Here is a 22,457-nt window from a genome sequence, read left to right on the forward strand (position 1 = left end):
GAGCTGCAGCGGCGGGGAAGCGACCTACCCGAGGGTCAAGGGTCGCTGTCTCTGCCGCGCAGCGGCCGCCATAAGAGGGAAGGGGGGGAGGAGGGGTCAGCTGGGAGGCGGGGGCGGGAGGGAGGACGACGAATGGAAGCGGGGGGGCGGGCCGCACTGAAGGCAGCGGCGGGAAAGCTGGGCGGGAAGCGAGGAGGCGGGAAAGCGAACCAGGAGAGAAAAATCTGAAGAAATTCACAGAAATTCACAGGGGAAAAAGCGCAAAGGAAAGGAGAAATACGAAGAAATACACAGGAAAGGAAAAAGAGGAGTGAGAAGAAATACACAGGAGTAAAAGCGCAGAGGAAAGGAGAAATACGAAGAAATACACAGGAAAGGAAAAAGAGGAGTGAGAAGAAATACACAGGAGTAAAAGCACAAAGTAAAGGAGAAATACGAAGAAATACACAGGAAAGGAAAAAGAGGAGTGAGAAGAAATACACAGGAGTAAAAGCGCGAAGGAAAGGAGAAATACGAAGAAATACACAGGAAAGGAAAAAGAGGAGTGAGAAGAAATACACAGGAGTAAAAGCGCAAAGAAACAAGTAAGACCTAGAAGAAGTGGCAGGGGCCTTGGCAGGTGGAGCTGCAGCGGCGGGGAAGCGGCCTACCCGACGGTCAAGTTGATTACAATGCCAGTGAACAGCATGAAGCAACTGTAAATATGTACTATGTGATATACTCTTAACAGGATATGTTTATAATGTGACAACAATAAAAAAGTTAAAAAAATACTAACACTGTTTAACATTGAGACACAGGCATGACAAACACATACATATTTTTTCTATTTTAAACCAAAAAAGGTGTTACTAACAAGAACCTGTTTTTTATTTCTTGTTTTAATATTTTTTACTTTTTGGGATTTTTTATCCATTTTGTTTGGGATTCAGCCAAAAACAACAAAAAATCGGGTAGCTAAATGTGGACTTCAAAAATGAAAGGAAGATGTATTTCAATTTGTTTTGTGTGCACCCAGCTTAGGTTTCTGGCTACTCCAATCTGTTCTCCCAAAGTGATAATGTATGCACATTTCAGGAGTATAATGCAATGTTCCCATACATCTTGGGCGTGGGTGGCAATAATGTCAGCAGAAAGAGAATCCCCAGCCTGGAGACTATGGTGTGGAGCATACAATGTTGAGATTCCTGCATCCTCATGAGATCATTCTAGGTCCAGAATTCCAGAACCACTGGAAAACTCATAGTGGCAGAGGTTGCAGGTAATCACCTAGGCCAATACTTGTGTCTCCTGCGGGATTAAAAACGTCCCAACCAGTGGACTTTGGTAAGGTCTGTGGCGCCAACTGTTCTTCCTCTGAGTGTACATCTTATCTTCGATATTCTTCAGATGTCATTGTCTAGTTTTCGTTCAATATGAAATAAAATTAAACAACTAAAAAAGCAGAGAGTTCAGATGATATGAATACTCTGAAGTGCCATGCCCTAATAAGAGTAATAGGGTGGAAACTTCTTCAAAATACATCAACACACTATGCATTCTTCAACAATGTATAATGTTCAGGGAAGTTCTGGAAATAAATATCCGCAGTTTGTAAACTTCCAGTTTATATACAAATTGTCTATAGCAGTTTACGTCAACTATTTAATGTGGACACATGTCCAGACATCCACAGCTGGTTCATCTATTTTAAACAGAAGCTCTAGCTTTTCTCACTTTTTTTCAACAGGCCATGGATTTACAACCAATAAGAAATGTGCCTCTGCAACTCACACTACTTGTGCTATCTCTGCCTTGTTTGACATGGAGCACTGCTTGCACTCAAAATGGTATTGTAGGTGAAATGTGCCCATATCACTTTAACCATACTGGACCACACTCGTGTCCAGCTATGCTATCTCTACTCTACACACACAGGCACACACACACAGTACTTCTGTGCTGTATATGATTGTAAGCATTTTTCTACCATTTTATAAAATGATCTAAGGGTTTAGGGAGTACTGTGAATAGCACTATCGTGGATAATGTCATCAGTAGAGTCGGCCTTCGAAAATTCAGCTTGTGTTGCAGTGATTTGTAAGTCTACTTTCAGAAAACGTAAACGCGTGGTCTACTGCTCATTTTACCTAACCAGTTACATAGTAGGTGATTCTTTGTACTGCTTGTTGCTAACACAGAGAAGGGTCAAATGTATTTTCAACATTACCCCTAGATAGTCAAAGCAAGTTGACCCTGTGGTCTTGAAAACGTTTTCCTCAGGATCATTGGCACATCAGTTTTTAAAGGCTGGAAATAATCTGGTAACTCATCAGCAGTGTTTGAGGAAAGAAGCACAAAGGCTCTGAGGACCACCAATGTCCTTATCTTTGTCCCAATAACCTCTTCCCTATGATGCTGGTCCTCTGACCTAACCCTCCTCCACTGGCCGCAGTCCTTGGCCTTCTTTGGGCCATCATAGGGCTCAGTAGTCTATCTCCTTTCTGCTGCACTCTACATGTCCGGTTCTGTTTTTAGTTGTTGAGGTTGGTCTCCTGTCCTCCCCGCGGTCTATTTCTCATCCCATCTGTGCAAGGATTGTCTTTCCATGTACACCTCCTCCTCCTCCTGACCATGTACAACTCCTTCCCCACCACTTCAGCAGCGTTGAGAAGGATGGTACCCTCTCTTTCCCATTTCCCGGTGTCCACATTTTAGAGACAAACCTGTTCTGTCAGGTCAGTCAACAGCTTAATAAAAATATGCATACGAGAAAGCAGTTCCTGTAGTCTTCCAAACATAATAATTAATTTTTTGTCCTTTAAAGGTCATGGGCAGCTAAAGGGAAGCATCACTCAGACCACCAAAAAAGTTGAGCCATCACACAAAACATACTACTTTAAAAAAAATGTAAAGTTTACATGTACGTAGGTAGTGTGGTCACCTTTCACAATTGCTGGGAGAAGTTAAATAATTATGAAGACATATTTATGGCCTTCAGAACATAAAGCCTCCAATTCTGAATTGTCACCAGAATACCTTAGAGTCTAGTCAAACCCCTGGAAATTCACAGGTCCGTTTATCAATCAATCAATTAATTTGTAAAGCGCGCTACATACCTGTAAGGAAATGCGTCCTTGGCATGGTTACCCCCTGACTTTTTGCCTTTGCTGATGCCAAGTTATGATTTGAAAGTGTGCTGAGGCCTGCTAACCAGGCCCCAGCACCAGTGTTCTTTCCCTAAAACTGTACCTTTGTTTCCACAATTGGCACACCCTGGCATCCAGGTAAGTCCCTTGTAACTGGTACCCCTGGTACCAAGGGCCCTGATGCCAGGGAAGGTCTCTAAGGGCTGCAGCATGTCTTATGCCACCCTGGGGACCCCTCACTCAGCACAGACACACTGCTTGCCAGCTTGTGTGTGCTGGTGGGGAGAAAATGACTAAGTCGACATGGCACTCCCCTCAGGGTGCCATGCCAACCTCACACTGCCTATGGCATAGATAAGTCACCCCTCTAGCAGGCCTTACAGCCCTAAGGCAGGGTGCACTATACCATAGGTGAGGGCATAGGTGCATGAGCACTATGCCCCTACAGTGTCTAAGCAAAACCTTAGACACTGTAAGTGCAGGGTAGCCATAAGAGTATATGGTCTGGGAGTCTGTCAAACACGAACTCCACAGCACCATAATGGCTACACTGAAAACTGGGAAGTTTGGTATCAAACTTCTCAGCACAATAAATGCACACTGATGCCAGTGTACATTTTATTGTGAAATACACCCCAGAGGGCACCTTAGAGATGCCCCCTGAAAACATACCTGACTTCCAGTGTGGGCTGACTAGTTTTGCCAGCCTGCCACACACCAGACATGTTGCTGGCCACATGGGGAGAGTGCCTTTGTCACTCTGTGGCTAGTAACAAAGCCTTTACTGGGTGGAGGTGCTTCTCACCTCCCCCTGCAGGAACTGTAACACCTGGCGGTGAGCCTCAAAGGCTCACCCCCTTTGTTACAGCGCCCCAGGGCACTCCAGCTAGTGGAGATGCCCGCCCCCTCCGGCCACGGCCCCACTTTTGGCGGCAAGGCCGGAGGAGATAATGAGAAAAACAAGGAGGAGTCACTGGCCAGTCAGGACAACCCCTAAGGTGTCCTGAGCTGAGGTGACTCAGACTTTTAGAAATCCTCCATCTTGCAGATGGAGGATTCCCCCAATAGGATTAGGGATGTGCCCCCCTCCCCTCAGGGAGGAGGCACAAAGAGGGTGTAGCCACCCTCAGGGCTAGTAGCCATTGGCTACTAACTCCCCAGACCTAAACACACCCCTAAAGTGAGTATTTAGGGGCTCCCAGAACCTAGGAAAACAGATTCCTGCAACCTGTAGACGAAGAAGGACTGCTGACCTGAAAGCCCTGCAGAGAAGACGGAGACACCAACTGCTTTGGCCCCAGCCCTACCGGCCTGTCTCCCCACTTCAAGAAAAACTGCAACAGCGACGCGTTCCCCAGGGACCAGCAACCTCTGAAGCCTCAGAGGACTACCCTGCATCTAAAAGGACCAAGAACTCCCGAGGACAGCGGCTCTGCACCAAAGAAGAAACAACTTTGCAACAAAGAAACAAACTTTAAAAGACTGCACGTTTCCCGCCGGAAGCGTGAGACTTTCCACTCTGCACCCGACGCCCCCGGCTCGACCTGCGAAGAAACAACACTATAGGGAGGACTCCCCGGCAACTGCGACCCTTTGAGTAGCCAGAGTTGACCCCCCCTGAGCCCCCCAGCGACGCCTGCAGAGGGAATCCAGAGGCTCCCCCTGACCGCGACTGCCTGCTTCTAAGAACCCGACGCCTGGTAAAGACACTGCACCCGCAGCCCCCAGGACCTGAAGGATCCGACCTCCAGTGCAGAAGCGACCCCCAGGTGGCCCTCTCCCTTGCCCAGGTGGTGGCTAACCCGAGGAGCCCCCCCCTTGCCTGTCTGCTTCGCTGAAGAGACCCCCGGGTCTCCCATTGAACTCCATTGCAAACCCGACGCCTGTTTGCAATCTGCACCCGGCCGCCCCCGTGCCGCTGAGGGTGTACTTTTTGTGCTGACTTGTGTCCCCCCCGGTGCCCTACAAAACCCCCCTGGTCTGCCCTCCGAAGTCGCGGGTACTTGCCTGCTGGCAGACTGGAACCGGGGCACCCCCTTCTCCATTGAAGCCTATGTGTTTTGGGCACCACTTTGACCTCTGCACCTGACCGGCCCTGAGCTGCTGGTGTGGTAACTTTGGGGTTGCCCTGAACCCCCAACGGTGGGCTACCTTGGACCCAACTTTGAACCCTGTAAGTGCTTTACTTACCTGAAAAACTAACAAATACTTACCTCCCCCAGGAACTGTTGAATTTTGCACTGTGTCCAATTTTAAAATAGCTTATTGCCATTTTTGCCAAAACTGTACATGTTATTGTGTTGATTCAAAGTTCCTAATATACCTAAGTGAAATACCTTTCATTTGAAGTATTACTTGTAAATCTTGAACCTGTGGTTCTTAAAATAAACTAAGAAAATATATTTTTCTATATAAAAACCTATTGGCCTGGAATTGTCTTTGAGTGTGTGTTCCTCATTTATTGCTTGTGTGTGTACAACAAATGCTTAACACTACCCTCTGATAAGCCTACTGCTCGACCACACTACCACAAAATAGAGCATTAGAATTATCTCTTTTTGCCACTATCTTATCTCTAAGGGGAACCCTTGGACTCTGTGCATGCTATTTCTTAATTTGAAATAGTACGTACAGAGCCAACTTCCTACAATACCTGTGAGGGTTTCAAGGCGCTGGGGGGAGGGGGGTGCTGATACTGCTCGAAGAGCCAAGTCTTGAGTAGTTTTCTGAAGGAAAGAAGGTCTTGGGTCTGTCGTAGATCCGGCGGGAGGGTGTTCCAGGTCTTGGCACCGAGGTACGAGAATGATCTGCCGCCGGAAGATTTGCGTCGGATCGGGGGACGGAGGCGAGGGCGAGGTTAGCGGAGCGGAGATGCCGGGTGGGGGTGTAGAAGCTGAGTCTGTTGTTCAGGTATGATGGTCCGGTGTTGTGGAGTGCCTTGTGTGCGTGGGTGAGGAGCTTGAAGGTGATCCTCTTGTTGACGGTGAGCCAGTGAAGGTCTCTTAGGTGGGGGGTGATGTGGCAGTGGCGGGGGATGTTGAGGATGAGTCAGGCGGAGGCGTTTTGGAGGCGTTGGAGGAGTTTGGATGAGATACCGGTGTAGAGGGCGTTGCCGTAGTCGAGTCTGTTGCTGACGAGGGCCTGGGTTACTGTTTTTCTTGTTTCTGTTGGGATCCATTTGTAAATTCTGCGAAGCATGCAGAGGGTGTTGTAGCAGGAGGAGGAGATGGCACTGACCTGCTTTGACATGGCGAGTGAGGAGTCGAGGGTGAAGCCGAGGTTTTGTGCGCTGTCGGTGGGCGTCGGTGGGGGACCCAACGTGGACGGCCACGATGAGTTGTCCCAGGCGGAGGGGGTGCGCCCAAGGATGAGGACCTCTGTTTTGTCCGAGTTCTGTTTTAGCCGGCTGTCTCTCATCCAGTCGGCGATGGCTTTTAGTCCCTCGTGGAGGTTGGTTTTGGCGGTGTGCGGGTCCTTGGTGAGGGAGAGGATGAGTTGGGTGTCGTCGGCGTAGGAGATAATGTTGAGGTTGTGCTGACGGGCCACTTGTGCGAGGGGGGCCATGTAGATGTTGAGCAGCGTCGGGCTGAGGGATGAGCCCTGGGGTACGCCGCAGATGATGTTGAAGGCTTTGGATTGGTACGGGGGAGGCGGACTCTTTGGGTTCTGCCGGCGAGGAAGGATGCGGTCCATTCGAGGGCCTGGTCCTGGATTCCTGCTGCGTGGAGGCGGGATTTTAGGGTGTGTTGACATACGGTGTCAAAGGCGGCTGATAGGTCTAGGAGGATGAGGGCTGATGTTTCTCCATTGTCGAGGTGGCTTCTGATGTCGTCTGTGGCAGCAAGGAGGGCGGTTTTGGTGCTGTGGTTGCGTCTGAAGCCGGACTGGGAGGGGTCGAGGATGTTGTTGTCTTCGAGGTACAGAGTGAGCTGAATGTTGACGGTTTTCTCGATGACCCTCGCCGGGAACGGGAGCAGAGAGATGGGCCGGAAGTTTTTCAGGTCCTTGGGGTCCGCCTTTGGTTTCTTGAGAAGGGCGTTGATTTCGGCATGTTTCCAGCTGTCCGGGAATCTTGCTGTTTCGAAGGAGATGTTGATGGCTTTCCGTAGGTGTGGTGCGATGGCTGTATCTGCTTTGTTGAAGATGTGGTGTGGGCAGGGGTCTGATGGTGATCCGGAGTGGATGGAGTTCATGGTCTTGCGGGTTTCGTCGTCGCTGATGTTGGTCCAGGAGGTCAGTCGGCTGGAGCTGGTGGAGTTCATGGTGGGTGGGGTAGGAGCGTCTGGAGTGTGAGGGGAGTTGAAGCTGTCGTGGATGTCCGTGATTTTTCGGTGGAAGGCGGTTGCTAGGGCGTCGCATAGTTCTTGGGAGGGGGTGATGTCGTTGACGATGGCGTTTGGGTTGGAGAGTTCTTTTACGATGCTGAAAAGTTCTTTGCAGTCGTGGGTGTTGTTTTCTAGGCGGGTTTTGAAGGAGGATCTTTTTGCTAGCCTGATGAGTTGGTGGTGTTTGCGTGTGGCATCCTTGAGGGCCGTGTGGTTGTCTGGAGTGCGTTCGAGTAGCCATATTTGCTTGAGTTTTCGGCAGTGGCGTTTGGAGGCTTGGAGGTCGTCGGTGAACCAGGTGGCTTTTTTGTTGATGTGGTTGTTGGAGGGTATTCTGAGTGGAGCAAGGCGGTCGGCGCAGTCGGTGATCCATAGCTTGAGGTTGTGTGCCGCGATGTCAGGGTCGGTGGGGTTGACGGGCGGTTTCTGGGCTAGGGCGTTGATTAGTTGAAGTTCGGTGACTTTGCCCCATCGGCGGCGTGGTGGTTGTTCGGTGAGGTGGTGTTCTGTCTGTTTCTTGAAGGTGAAGTGGATGCAGTGGTGGTCGGTCCAGTAGAGTTCGGTGGTATGGTTGAAGGTGACGTGGTTGCTTGTGGCGAAGATGGGGTCAAGGGTGTGACCGGCTGTGTGGGTGGGTATGTTGACGAGCTGTGTGAATGCGAGGTTGCGAGGTTTTCGGTCAGGGTGGTTGAGTTGGTGTCATTGTTGTTTTCGAGGTGAAAGGTCAGGTCCCCGAGGAGGATGTTGCTGAAGGGTGCCCTGGGGGTCTATAGATGAGTGTTCCTCTGAGCGTGGTGTTGGGGTCGGTGCGGATTTGGAAGTGAAGGAGTTCGGCGGCGCTGAAGGAGTCGGCCGGGGTGGTTTACTAGACCGAGGCATTGTGTGTGCTGTGCTTAGCTCCAGTTCACTTTTCTGGTCCGGTAGTTATAAAGCGATATGCTTGAAATTTTGGAACTTGCTGTAACTGATTAGTGCGTAAGGGAAGTTTTATTGCTGCTGACTATTCTGTACCCACTGAGTGTGCTAGGAGTACCCTACCTGTCCTTTATAAAGTGAAAATGTAAATTTTGCCGCTGAATAATTGGCAAATGAATAGTAAGTGTTAATTATGTTACAGATGGACCCTCCCCAGTACTTTTTATCCTAAACCGACAGACCACACTAAATAGACCAGTAAACATGTTTATATTATATACTGAGTAACTATGAAGCTGCCGAAAGCGGAAGATATATTTTTCTAACACTAGGTGGCAGTAGAGCTCTGTGATAGACACGGAGTACTAACACCCAGCCAAGTTTGCTATTGCTGCAGATCTGGGAATGCAACATTAGAATATTTTGTTTTTCTAGCAGGCATTTTTGGCTGGCACTTAATTTTCACTGGCAGCAATTTAATTTCCTTTCGATATTAAATTGTGGGCATGTCTACTTTGTTAATCCCATTCCGCGTCCGCATGTTTTTCACGAGCTTTCGCCCATTCCATTGCCTCTGCCAGCAAAGCAGCAATTAGTGTCCTGTTCTGCGAAAATTGGCCAGCCGTGAAAGCAGATTTAAGCACGTCTGTACCCAGGATCAGCAAATTCGATTGGCTGATTCAGGGATTAATCATGCAGAAATCTGCCTAAACCGCCGCCTGTACCTCGGAGAGTGGGCTCCGTGGAGAGAGCTGCTGAAGTCTGCTGTGCTTATCTGTTGGCTCCAGGAACTTAAACACAGGCTGGTTCACGTTACACCGTCCTACGGGGCGCGAAGCGGCTCACCTTACGCTGTACTAAAGACCTGGATGTTTAAAACGCGTTCATTAAGGAGTTCAATAACCGTACCGCACAGAGCTGGGAGTTTGGGCACATCTGGAGGCAATTAATAGAATACAGGCGGTTCTTCAAGAAAGCAGCGGGAACCAGTGCGATTCATTAGGTCACTGTGACTGCCCTGCTAAGAGCCCACTAGGGACTAAGTACCCTGTGGCTCACTTTGTGCTTTCTGTGCTTATTGGCTGAAAGCCTGGCCTGTATTACCTCTTCACAGGAGGAATCCTGCTTCCTTTGCTATTGACTGTTGCAATTGCGTTGGCCAATGAGCTCGGTCACAAAGTTGGCAGCATAGGCCACCAAGCACGAATAAATGCCGTAGAGGGAATTAATGAGCGTTAATTGCCCTAGTTAGGTTATCGACTGTTACCCCCCACAGCCCGCCAGCAGCGGAAGCTGCAAACCTTTTCCCATGAAACGATTATAAACTGTTTATGATCGTTTTTTGGGAAAAGGGGTGGGTGGGGTCACGGGGGTGACGAGCAATGAGGAGGAGTGCACCCCTCAGAGCGCATGTGTGTTTGGCCGGCCGTCTTGGGCCGACCAAACACACATGTGCACAGGGCTCTCTGCGTTGCTGGGCTGGAGAGAGTCTGCACAGGCTCCCAGTCAATCCTGACGCTGCTTTGAGCGTCAAGATTGGCCGCAGGGCAGGCTGGGAGCCTGAGCCTCAGTCGACGAGGGGCGGTTGAGCGGCGCGCGTGTTTTTTTTTTTATATAATTTTTTATTTAATTTAATTCTTCTGCCCCCCCTCTTCCCCTCAAGAGCGCGACTGCCGCCCTGCCCCATCTGCTTAGCGCGAGCCACAACAGGTTTTAAGGCATTGGCAAAGTGGGCTCTGGCACAGGGCCCCTGCATTTCAAGGGGGCCCTAGATAGACCCAGCTAGTAGTCAGCTAATAGTCCACTGCTGACGGCTGCATCTGAGTTATAGGCACAAGCCACAGGCAATAGTAATTTTTGAAGGAGCGGTCCTTTAACAATTAGCGTATCCTGAGACAGAAGAGCTATGAAGTGATGATATTATTTCACCCTCTCAGGGTAGAATATTCTAAATTAAACAGGATAAACCAGAAAAACAAATTTGGGACCAATGGCGAAGACGATCTATACCAGCCAGTAGTCCCTTTGCTACTCCCTTGTTTTCAATGGATCGTCCAACAATCCAATGTTCTAATAATTTCATGTTCTTCTGTTCAAAGGTCCATTTTGTTTTTAGATCCAACACCATATGTCATAGGTTATCGATTCCCATTTTAAGTCACCAACCAAAAATTATTGAGAATATGTTAGTCCTGAGCATAAGGTGGCTGTAGGGAAGCAATACATTTATTACTTGTGAGTAGCAAACTCATCTGATTACCAGCGATACTTCAAAGCACAGTTATACAGTGACGTGATTCCAGAATTACTGTCAGCAGGAAATCTGGAACCATCTTTTTATATCTTAAATCATTTTTCATTGGTGATCTGAAAATCCTCTTTTGGATCTTCCTCCGTGTTATAGGGCCAGTTCTGGTCACTGAGAGTAACAACTAATAGGTTTTGTTAGTGGCCACAGGTGAGAGGGATCCTTAACATTTTAGCAAGCAATAAAAAATAAGAAGAAACAAACCAAAATATTTTAAAAGAAAACTCAATCAGTCAAACGCTTCTGGGTTGTGATCATATCAAAACACCTGAAGAGTAATTTAATATATTTTAATGATATTAAGGTACACCATATTCCTTTTACATAACATATATAGAACATATTCTTTCTTCATCTGAAGGTAAAAATGATAGTTTTACTGGAATTACAACCGCCAATCTTGAGATATCTCTGATCTAACCTCTATATCGACCAAACTATCAAATTTATTACATTGGTATTTTTTTAATACAATTGTGAACAATATAAATATCCAATCACAGTTGCAGGACAACCTGCCTGATGAATATTAATTATGCAGGTCAATATTTGGGACCCCTCTGTGAATGGCTACTAAAATACGGATGGTGGCCTGCAAAGAACATCAGGCTTTAAAAGAATAGGTTCTCAGTTAGGGGTGCAAACACAAGGAATGTGTCCTTGTGTTTGCATTCCCAAATGGGAACCTAGGGCCAGATGTATCAAGCGTTTTTGCATTCGCAAACGGTGCGAATGGCCGTTTGCGAATGCAAAAAGGCCTTTCATTATGTATGAAAGGCATTCGCTATGCAATTTTAAGGAATCACTAAAACAGCGACTCCTTAAAATTGTGACCCCGTTTAGAGAATCGCAAATTGCAATTCTCTAAATAAGAAATCGCAAATAAGGAGTCCTTATTTGCGATTCCTGAAGCACATGTGTCAAGCTTTTCCTTAATGCGAATTGGGCATTAAGGAATCGCAATTACCACCAAGTACAATTTGGTGGTAACCATGTGCAAATTTGAAAAATGCATTAGAAATGCATTTTTAAAATTGACATGTAACGCACACATGCCCCTTTGGCATTTGAGCGCCTTACATGTCCTAAAATATTTTTTAGGCCCCTGGCACCCGGGGGTTTACATTTCCCAAATTGCGAATTCCAGTTAGGAATTCGCAATTTGGGAAATGCAAAAAATTTGCAAATATGGGCCTACAGGCCCATAGGTGCGAATGGGGTCGGAATCACAATTTGCGATTCAGTAATAGCATTTGCGACTTTTAAGAAATTGCTATTACTGAATCGCAAAAATGATACATACCATTTGGCATTTCTGAAATAGCAATTTCTGAAAAATCGCTATTAGAGATTCGCAAAATGGTTTGATGATACATCTGGCCCCTTTTCTTTTAAAACAGCCCATGCTGCTTAAAGGAACCGGTGCCATTTTGAAAAAACATGTTTCTCATTTGGCAATACACTGTGGAGAGGAGGCAATGATGCCCAGGACCACTGAATGCTCTTCTCAAGGTCTCTCTACACAGTACCAAAGTTGGAAGGTGTACAACAGGTGTAGTTTCCTCTTTGAGATTGGTTTATTGCATCCTCCGAAGAGTCGTTAGCTTTTCAATGGAGTCTGACTGCAATTGTGGTTACAGACCACTGACGCATGTTATTGTGATTTGCAATTAGAAGGGAATGCTTCTCTTACGTCCCTTGCAAGTTGTGATTTGGAACGATTCAGTAAACCATTTTTTGACGACACCAAAAGGCTTTTTGTTTATGTTTTTAACCACTAAATGGTTTTGTACATCTGGCCCTATGTCCCCATTCTCCCATTTGATGTAAACTGTGCCAGACATTTTCTTGAGTTCAGTATTATTGTTTTTCATCCTTTAGGCGACATTAGACGTATTCGGAAGTTATACTTTCTTGTGGAAGCAAGATATAAATGCAACATTTGTGGCTTTTCTGCATGGGCAATCCAGTGTTAAAAGAGCCAGTGGTTTGTTGACGCCCGAAGACACTCCCGCACAAGCGGCAGAAAGCTTAATAGAGAGGTATGTACAAAGTACAATACGCATCCTTGGACAGTGAGGTGCTCTACTGTGTAATGGGCTATGTGGAATTTCTGCAGATCAGGAGTGTAGCTTGGTCAGTAAGATGGGGAGGGCGGTGTGAGCTTCAGATTTTCCGACAAACATGCTGACATACCATGTTAATCACTTTATGAGAAGCAGCGCATGGTGGGAGCTTAAGGGTCACTGGAAAGGGAAAGGATTGCAGATTGCGAGAGGGTACTTCAAACAAAGTATTTAGTAAAATAACCATGTTTTTAACCATTAGATGGATATATATATATATATAATAATGTGGTTGAGAAAGGCATTTGTTTGCTGAAACGCATTCCTGAACTTTGCTCCAGGATTAAAAACTATATTTTCTTGCATCCTGAGTGCTGTCCTCCTTTCAATTGTGTGGGAAGAAAGTAATGTATACATGCTGCAGTGGCGAAATGACAGACAGCACCACCGGCGATTTGGTGCTTCACGGCATCGCCGAAGCCGCAGCAGTGAAGAGATATATATATATATATATATTTCTGATGGATACAACTACCGCAGCAGATATATATATATATATATATATATATATATATATATATATATATGTGTGTGTGTGTGTGTATACATATATATATATATATATATATATATATATATATATATATTTCTGATGGATACAACTACCTGTGGATTCCTCACCTTAAGAATTTTCCCCACGCGGAAATTTTCTTCTAGCTCTGCACGTCAACGATTACGTCACAATTGCCCGACTTCCACGCGACGCCGTATGACGTCATCCAGGCAATAAGAGGTCCTCGTCGACGTGCAGACGTCCGTTCCCTTTTTTCCGTGCCTTCGAGTAATGTTTTTTTCTTCGAGGCTACCAGGGAGCTACAGTTTCACTTCGATGTAACTATGTCGCAGCCTAGGAAGTCTGGTTTTAAACCCTGTAAGCAGTGCAGAGGTCGGATGTCGGTTATGGACCCACATGACAATTGCTTGTGGTGCCTTAGTTCTGACCACAAGGTCGAGTCGTGCGGTTCATGCCAACACATGAATCCAAAGGCCCTGAAAGAACGGAAGACCAAGTTGTTTCTGGCTCGGTCCAAAAAGAAGAAGGAGAAGCATCACCACAGAGAATTTTCTTCAAAATCCTCGAGGTCTCATCGACATCATGGATCATGGCGCCGGTCGAGGAGGGACCGCTCCCGTTCGAGATCACCATCGGCTCGGCGCCGACCAACGTGGGAGGTCAGCCCAACTGTTACACCTCCGCCTCCGACGACTCCAGCTTCACCTGCGTCTCCTCTGTCGGTGTATGAAGTTGACCCACAACAGGAGCCGAGGGCTTCTCCGGAGCAGGAGATGCCTGAGCTGACGCCGGCTTCACCTCAAGCACCGGCTCCTCAAACTTATCCAGCATTCCCGGCGCCGGGCACGGATCCAGCAGCATTTCTTAATGCTATGTTTAATATCTTTGCCACCAATGCGCATGGAGGTGTGCATGCGGGCCGTCGGGCCCTTTGGCCTTTGACATGGGTGTTCCAGCCTGTTACCGGCCGACGCCCTTTACGCCCTTTCTTCCTTCAGGAAGTACCGCTTCGGCGCCAATGCCTATGGCATCGCCCAGAAGACCGGTGACGACGACGTCCACCGTCCCGACGCCGATGGATTCACCACGGATCCAATCCACCTTGAAGATGCCTGTGGCGCTGAGCGATCCGACGTTGGATGACTCCATGGATCAACGCGATCCGAGGACTTCGGCGTCAGCTGACACCTTATCAATGCCAGGGCTCGAGTCCAGACTCCGCTCCGGAAGGTTGGCTCTAAGGCTTCTGGAGGAGCAGTAATATGAGAAACAACACTTGGAGGAAGGGGAGATCATGGAGCCTTCAGGGGACCGAAGATCTCCCTTGGAGCAATGCCATCTGAGTACTTATGTACGGGATTGCCTGAGGGGTCAATAATTTTCCAGGTGCCTACCACAGGGTTGCTTTGTGCTCTCCTGTGGTGGCCCTTTATCTTACTTTGAAGTGAATTCTTCACTTTATACGATAAAACCGTTTTCGGTTCCTTCTTATAAAACCTTATGTTATCGATTTGTATTATATACACGATACGTATTGTATTTTACTAACCCATTTTGTGCCTACCCTTGGGACATTGAGTACCCTGTACTTTGACGTTCCAAGATGGCGCCCACTGTTTTGGGCGTGCTGGTAAGTGATATCTACTCTTTGGTTTGATTTAGAATTGGCCATTATTTTTTATTATTTTTTATTTTTGGTTATTTCCTTTTGCCACTACTATATGGCTATGACTCTACAGTTTGATTGTACCTCTTATTCTCTGTAGATTTTGGCATATTTCATGCTGTTTTGACGGTTCTAAGATGGCGCATGTTTGACCATTTCCTTAGATGGCCCCTACGGGCCTGTTTCTATGTTCATCGCATCACCTGTGGTGATTTGGTTTAAATAGGAGGCAGCCGGGGAAGTACGGGTTATTGCTCCTCGAGAGATCATCGTGCTGGTCATATGTCCTGGATCCTGCTGATACTGGTAGGCTAGCTTTGCTAAACCTTTGTGGATTGAATTATTTTATACCGTCGGGATTGTGTCATTTCTATCTGGCTCATGACTCCCCCCTGTTCCCTTGCAGTTAGCAAGTTGTTCCCTACCAGTTTGGTATCCTTGTGGGTTTCCCCTGTGGATTACGTTTTTTAAACCATGTGAACTTGTAGGTAAGTCTGTAGTTAGCGATTGTACATATGAGCAGATTTTTTCTTTTCTATCCTGTGGACTTTCCTGCCCTGTGCAAGCTAATGATTTCATTATGTTTGCTTTTAGAGTGAGAAAGCATAGCTTCATTTAGCTATATCCACGTGTTAGTCCTTCATTTTGGACTACAAATTTGAAGTTGGAGAGTGTTTAATCCAGCCTGTAAGGGATATCTAAGTTCTTTCATATCTAAGGTATTTTATCTTATTTTAATATAAACAAACTAGTCTATTACTATTCTTGACTAGATTCTCTCGGTGGTAATCCTACACTTTTATGCTATAGGTGATTCTATTTCTGCACTTAATCTAGTATTTTGCTGGACACTAAAGGTGCTTTCCTTGGATCTTTAGATTTATTTACCTTTATTAAGCATTGGTTTTATAGACTTTGATCTTGGGCACTTTATCGGTGTTTTTTCTTAATTAAGTCACTTGAGTTGGTCTGGTTGCAAATCTGACATGATTCGAGCCTTCCCCCTATGCAAAGAATTGTAATGAATAATTTTGATGTTTCTTTGATAGGCAGATTACAAGATGTACGTATGCCAATTATACTGAATCATAAAGTCCTGATGAAGGTGTATTTATATTTTTCTTCACTCACCGAAACGCGCGTCGGCTTGTAAATTGGCATGTCTTGAACATTGGCATGAAGTGTTTGAAATTGGCAAATTTGAAGCCCTGACCAGGATTGGCTACCATCAGGCCTGTAACACGAGAATTTGAATCAGGAAATTATAACCTAGAATTGGCTGTTATTATGTTGAATTTTATACAATCCAAACTACAACGCATAATTGTAGCATCAAAGCAGTAACTTTATTGTGCTGTTTAAATATCCTCTCATGTATGAGGCGGTTGTAAATTTGTATGTATACTATTTTGTGATTTTGTTGGTTCTGTGTTATTTGTTTATTTTTGCGTATTTACTGTTATGTTATTTATGTTTTCATATATGTATGTTTCATTTAGGGTAGGGGGTTGTATTATATATTTTTTTGGTTGATTCTATGTTGATTATATTATGTGCGAACTGAATGTTTAATTAGCTATAATAAATATCTAAATTGAAATATATTGTATGTTGTATATTTGAATTTAAGATTTCCATTCCTATGTTTGCTATGTTAATGGAGAGTAAACTACGTTATACTCATAGTATTGCTTCCCTGTGTGTTACTCTCTGTATCTAGCTCAGGGACCCTGTTTAGATACGAGGATTTGCCTTCAGGGGACCTGCAAGGTTTGGACACAGCAAGCGGTCTAGACACTTCCCCGCAGTGGGACTTGGCTTCTCTGGGGGAGTATACAGAGGAGGCTGCCTCTTTTCATGCCGTGGTGCGGAAGGCAGCAGCCTTTTTGGACCTTCCTCTTCCTGCTGCGGAGGTGAAGACCAACATCCTTACTGAAGTGTTGCACCCAGCATCAGCTGTGGCAGAGCTGCTTCTTCCATTTAATTAGGCTCTTATGGACCCTATTAGGGAAGTTTGGAAGAAGCCAGTGACTTCGACTGCCGTGAATAGGTCGGTGGCGAGACGATACCGAGTGGCCCCAGGTGATCCGGCATTTTTGTCCAAGCACCGACTCCGGAGAGTTTGGTTGTGCAAGCTTCCTGTTCTGCTCCTGGATCGTTTCCCGGAGTTCCTGCAGACAGGGAGTCTAAGAGAATGGACCAGTCAGCTAAAAAGGCCTTCTCGTCATGTAGCATGGCTTTGAAATCTACAAATGCTACTTGCATTTTAGGACGTTACATTTATGCCCTTATGGACGAGGCTAAGGGGCACCCTGGATTGTCGCAGGAGGTGCAGAACCTTTTGTCGGACGCTCAAGCGGCGGCAACCCAGGTGATTCAATCTGGGCTGGACACCTCGGACTCAGTGGCCAGGGCAATGGGCACATCCAAAGCGATGAGGAGGCATGACTGGCTGCGGTCGTCAGGGTTCTCTCCTGATGTTCAGACCACACTGCTTGACCTGCCATTTGATGGAGACAGACACTTTGGATCGAAAGCCGACTCTGCCTTGGATCGGTTTAAGGAGAGTAGAGCCACGGCAAGATCCTTGGGACTGCAAGCCGCCACCTCCTCTTCTTTAAAATCATTTAGGAGGTTTAGAGAATGTGGTCGTGGTGCTTCCTTTCGTGGCATGCTCCATGCGCCAGGACAGCAATCATCAGGAACTCTTCCTTATAGGTCCTTCAGGGGCAGGGGTAGAGTATGCACTAGAGGGGCCGCCCAGCAGCACTCTGCCTCTTCCTCTTCCTCCGGAGGGGTGCAGCAGGGAAAGCAACCTTAGTTCTCCATCACTCCCTGTTCACATATCTCCTGTAGGGGGGAGACTATCTCACTTTCTTCGCATGTGGGAGTCAATAACATCAGACTCCTTGGTCACCAATTGTGAGAAGGTAGCCTCTTTCTAGCCTTGTTACCCCCACTTTTGGCCTGTTTGTGAGTGTATGTCAGGGTGTTTGTCACTGTTTTCACTGTCTCACTGGGATCCTGATAGCCAGGCCTCAGTGCTCATAGGTTTGTGGCCTATATGTATGTGTCACTGGAACCCTGCTGGTCAGGACCCCAGTGCTCATAGGTTTGTGGCCTATATGTATGTGTCACTGGAACCCTGTCACACAGGACCCCAGTGCTCATAGGTGTGCATGTATGTGTTCCCTGTGTGGTGCCTAACTGTCTCACTGAGGCTCTGCTAATCAGAACCTCAGTGGTTATGCTCTCTCATTTCTTTCCAAATTGTCACTAACAGGCTAGTGACCATTTTTACCAATTTACATTGGCTTACTGGAACACCCTTATAATTCCCTAGTATATGGTACTGAGGTACCCAGGGTATTGGGGTTCCAGGAGATCCCTATGGGCTGCAGCATTTCTTTTGCCACCCATAGGGAGCTCTGACAATTCTTACACAGGCCTGCCACTGCAGCCTGAGTGAAATAACGTCCACGTTATTTCACAGCCATTTTACACTGCACTTAAGTAACTTATAAGTCACCTATATGTCTAACCTTTACCTGGTAAAGGTTAGGTGCAAAGTTACTTAGTGTGAGGGCACCCTGGCACTAGCCAAGGTGCCCCCACATTGTTCAGAGCCAATTCCCTGAACTTTGTGAGTGCGGGGACACCATTACACGCGTGCACTACATATAGGTCACTACCTATATGTAGCTTCACAATGGTAACTCCGAATATGGCCATGTAACATGTCTATGATCATGGAATTGCCCCCTCTATGTCATCCTGGCATAGTTGGCACAATCCCATGATCCCAGTGGTCTGTAGCACAGACCCTGGTACTGCCAAACTGCCCTTCCTGGGGTTTCACTGCAGCTGCTGCTGCTGCCAACCCCTCAGACAGGCAGCTGCCCTCCTGGGGTCCAGCCAGGCCTGGCCCAGGATGGCAGAACAAAGAACTTCCTCTGAGAGAGGGTGTGACACCCTCTCCCTTTGGAAAATGGTGTGAAGGCAGGGGAGGAGTAGCCTCCCCCAGCCTCTGGAAATGCTTTGTTGGGCACAGAGGTGCCCAATTCTGCATAAGCCAGTCTACACCGGTTCAGGGACCCCTTAGCCCCTGCTCTGGCGCGAAACTGGACAAAGGAAAGGGGAGTGACCACTCCCCTGACCTGCACCTCCCCTGGGAGGTGTCCAGAGCTCCTCCAGTGTGCTCCAGACCTCTGCCATCTTGGAAACAGAGGTGCTGCTGGCACACTGGACTGCTCTGAGTGGCCAGTGCCACCAGGTGACGTCAGAGACTCCTGCTGATAGGCTCCTTCAGGTGTTAGTAGCCTTTCCTCTCTCCTAGGTAGCCAAACCCTCTTTTCTGGCTATTTAGGGTCTCTGTCTCTGGGGAAACTTTAGATAACGAATGCATGAGCTCAGCCGAGTTCCTCTGCATCTCCCTCTTCACCTTCTGATAAGGAATCGACCGCTGACCGCGCTGGAAGCCTGCAAACCTGCAACATAGTAGCAAAGACGACTACTGCAACTCTGTAACGCTGATCCTGCCGCCTTCTCGACTGTTTTCCTGCTTGTGCATGCTGTGGGGGTAGTCTGCCTCCTCTCTGCACCAGAAGCTCCGAAGAAATCTCCCGTGGGTCGACGGAATCTTCCCCCTGCAACCGCAGGCACCAAAAAGCTGCATTACCGGTCCCTTGGGTCTCCTCTCAGCACGACGAGCGAGGTCCCTCGAATCCAGCGACACTGTCCAAGTGACCCCCACAGTCCAGTGACTCTTCAGCCCAAGTTTGGTGGAGGTAAGTCCTTGCCTCACCTCGCTGGGCTGCATTGCTGGGAACCGCGACTTTGCAGCTACTCCGGCCCCTGTGCACTTCCGGCGGAAATCCTTCGTGCACAGCCAAGCCTGGGTCCACGGCACTCTAACCTGCATTGCACGACTTTCTAAGTTGGTCTCCGGCGACGTGGGACTCCTTTGTGCAACTTCGGCGAGCACCGTTTCACGCATCCTCGTAGTGCCTGTTTCTGGCACTTCTCCGGGTGCTACCTGCTTCAGCGAGGGCTCTTTGTCTTGCTCGACGTCCCCTCTCTCTTCAGGTCCAATTTGCGACCTCCTGGTCCCTCCTGGGCCCCAGCAGCGTCCAAAAACGCCAAACGCACGATTTGCGTGTAGCAAGGCTTGTTGGCGTCCTTCCGGCAGGAAAACACATCTGCACGACTCTCCAAGGCGAGAGGGATCCGTCCACCAAAGGGGAAGTCTCTAGCCCTTTTCGTTCCTGCAAAAACCTCAGCTTCTTCTGTCCAGTCGAAGCTTCTTTGCACCCGCAGCTGGCATTTCCTGGGCATCTGCCCATCTCCGACTTGCTTGTGACTTTTGGACTTGGTCCCCTTGTTCCACCGGTACCCTAGATTGGAAATCCACAGTTGTTGCATTGCTGGTTTGTGTCTTTCCTGCATTATCCCTCTAACACGACTCTTTTGTCCTTAGGGGAACTTTAGTGCACTTTGCACTCACTTTTCAGGGTCTTGGGGAGGGTTATTTTTCTAACTCTCACTATTTTCTAATAGTCCCAGCGACCCTCTACAAGGTCACATAGGTTTGGGGTCCATTCGTGGTTCGCATTCCACTTCTGGAGTATATGGTTTGTGTTGCCCCTATCCCTATGTTTCCCCATTGCATCCTATTGTAACTATACATTGTTTGCACTGTTTTCTAAGACTATACTGCATATTTTTGCTATTGTGTATATATATCTTGTGTATATTTCCTATCCTCTCACTGAGGGTACACTCTAAGATACTTTGGCATATTGTCATAAAAATAAAGTACCTTTATTTTTAGTATAACTGTGTATTGTGTTTTCTTATGATATTGTGCATGTGACACTAAGTGGTACTGTAGTAGCTTCACACGTCTCCTAGTTCAGCCTAAGCTGCTCTGCTAAGCTACCATTATCTATCAGCCTAAGCTGCTAGACACCCTATACACTAATAAGGGATAACTGGGCCTGGTGCAAGGTGCAAGTACCCCTTGGTACTCACTACAAGCCAGTCCAGCCTCCTACATTGGTTGTGCAGTGGTGGGATAAGTGCTTGAGACTACTTACCACTCTTGTCATTGTACTTTTCATAAGAGAAAAATATACAAAACAAGGTCAGTGTATATACACATAGCCAAAAAGTTTTGCATTTCCTCTTTTCACTCTTTTCTAAGTTCTGAAAAGTACTCCTAAACTTTCAAAAAGTTCTTAAAAGTTAAAAAAGTTTTTTTTTCTGTCTTTCCAAAAAGTTCTGAAAACTTTTTCTCTTTTTCTATCACTTTAACTCTCTCTAAAAAATGTCTGGTACAGGCCAAAATGTTGAACTGTCCAAAATTGCATATGATCACCTTAGCTGGAAAGGAGCAAGGAGTCTCTGCATAGAGAGAGGTTTGAGTGTAGGGAAGAATCCTTCCTTAGAACTGTTAATTAATATGCTTAGAGTACAGGATAAGGCCATAAGTGCCCAATCTGGTGAAAAAGTAGCTAATGGTTCTCAATCTGATCCAGGGACTCCCCCAGGAAAAGGTTCAGGAAAGAAACTTCTCAGCCTGCCCATTACTAGACAGTCTAGCATAGTTGGTACAGAGGTTGAATCACACCATACTGATGGTGTGCTCTCACATTATGCTGGTAGCCAAGCTGTTAGGGTGCCCTCTGTAAGGGACAGGTCTCCTTCTGTTCATTCCCATCATACCTCTCTTTCTAGCCTTGTTACCCCCACTTTTGGCCTGTTTGTGAGTGTATGTCAGGGTGTTTGTCACTGTTTTCACTGTCTCACTGGGATCCTGATAGCCAGGCCTCAGTGCTCATAGTGAAAACACTATGTTTTCAGTATGTTTGTTATGTGTCACTGGGATCCTGCTGGTCAGGACCCCAGTGCTCATAGGTTTGTGGCCTATATGTATGTGTCACTGGGACCCTGTCACACAGGACCCCAGTGCTCATAGGTGTGCATGTATGTGTTCCCTGTGTGGTGCCTAACTGTCTCACTGAGGCTCTGCTAATCAGAACCTCAGTGGTTATGCTCTCTCATTTCTTTCCAAATTGTCACTAACAGGCTAGTGACCATTTTTACCAATTTACATTGGCTTACTGGAACACCCTTATAATTCCCTAGTATATGGTACTGAGGTACCCAGGGTATTGGGGTTCCAGGAGATCCCTATGGGCTGCAGCATTTCTTTTGCCACCCATAGGGAGCTCTGACAATTCTTACACAGGCCTGCCACTGCAGCCTGAGTGAAATAACGTCCACGTTATTTCACAGCCATTTTACACTGCACTTAAGTAACTTATAAGTCACCTATATGTCTAACCTTTACCTGGTAAAGGTTAGGTGCAAAGTTACTTAGTGTGAGGGCACCCTGGCACTAGCCAAGGTGCCCCCACATTGTTCAGAGCCAATTCCCTGAACTTTGTGAGTGCGGGGACACCATTACACGCGTG

The 22,457-nt window shown here is 47.0% G+C and overlaps 1 protein-coding gene across 1 annotated transcript in view; it reads left to right on the top strand.

Annotated features, from left to right (window-relative positions):
• Positions 1-22,457, top strand: part of LOC138286353 (uncharacterized) — a 1,286,679-nt gene that overhangs the window by 153,633 nt on the left and 1,110,589 nt on the right. Inside the window, exon 22 of the mRNA XM_069226509.1 lies at positions 12,558-12,718. Coding sequence (XP_069082610.1) covers positions 12,558-12,718 — 161 coding nt within the window. The remainder of the gene's footprint in view (positions 1-12,557; positions 12,719-22,457) is intronic.

This window comes from Pleurodeles waltl, chromosome 3_2 (genome assembly GCF_031143425.1).
Source record: "Pleurodeles waltl isolate 20211129_DDA chromosome 3_2, aPleWal1.hap1.20221129, whole genome shotgun sequence".
Lineage (NCBI taxonomy): Eukaryota > Metazoa > Chordata > Amphibia > Caudata > Salamandridae > Pleurodeles > Pleurodeles waltl.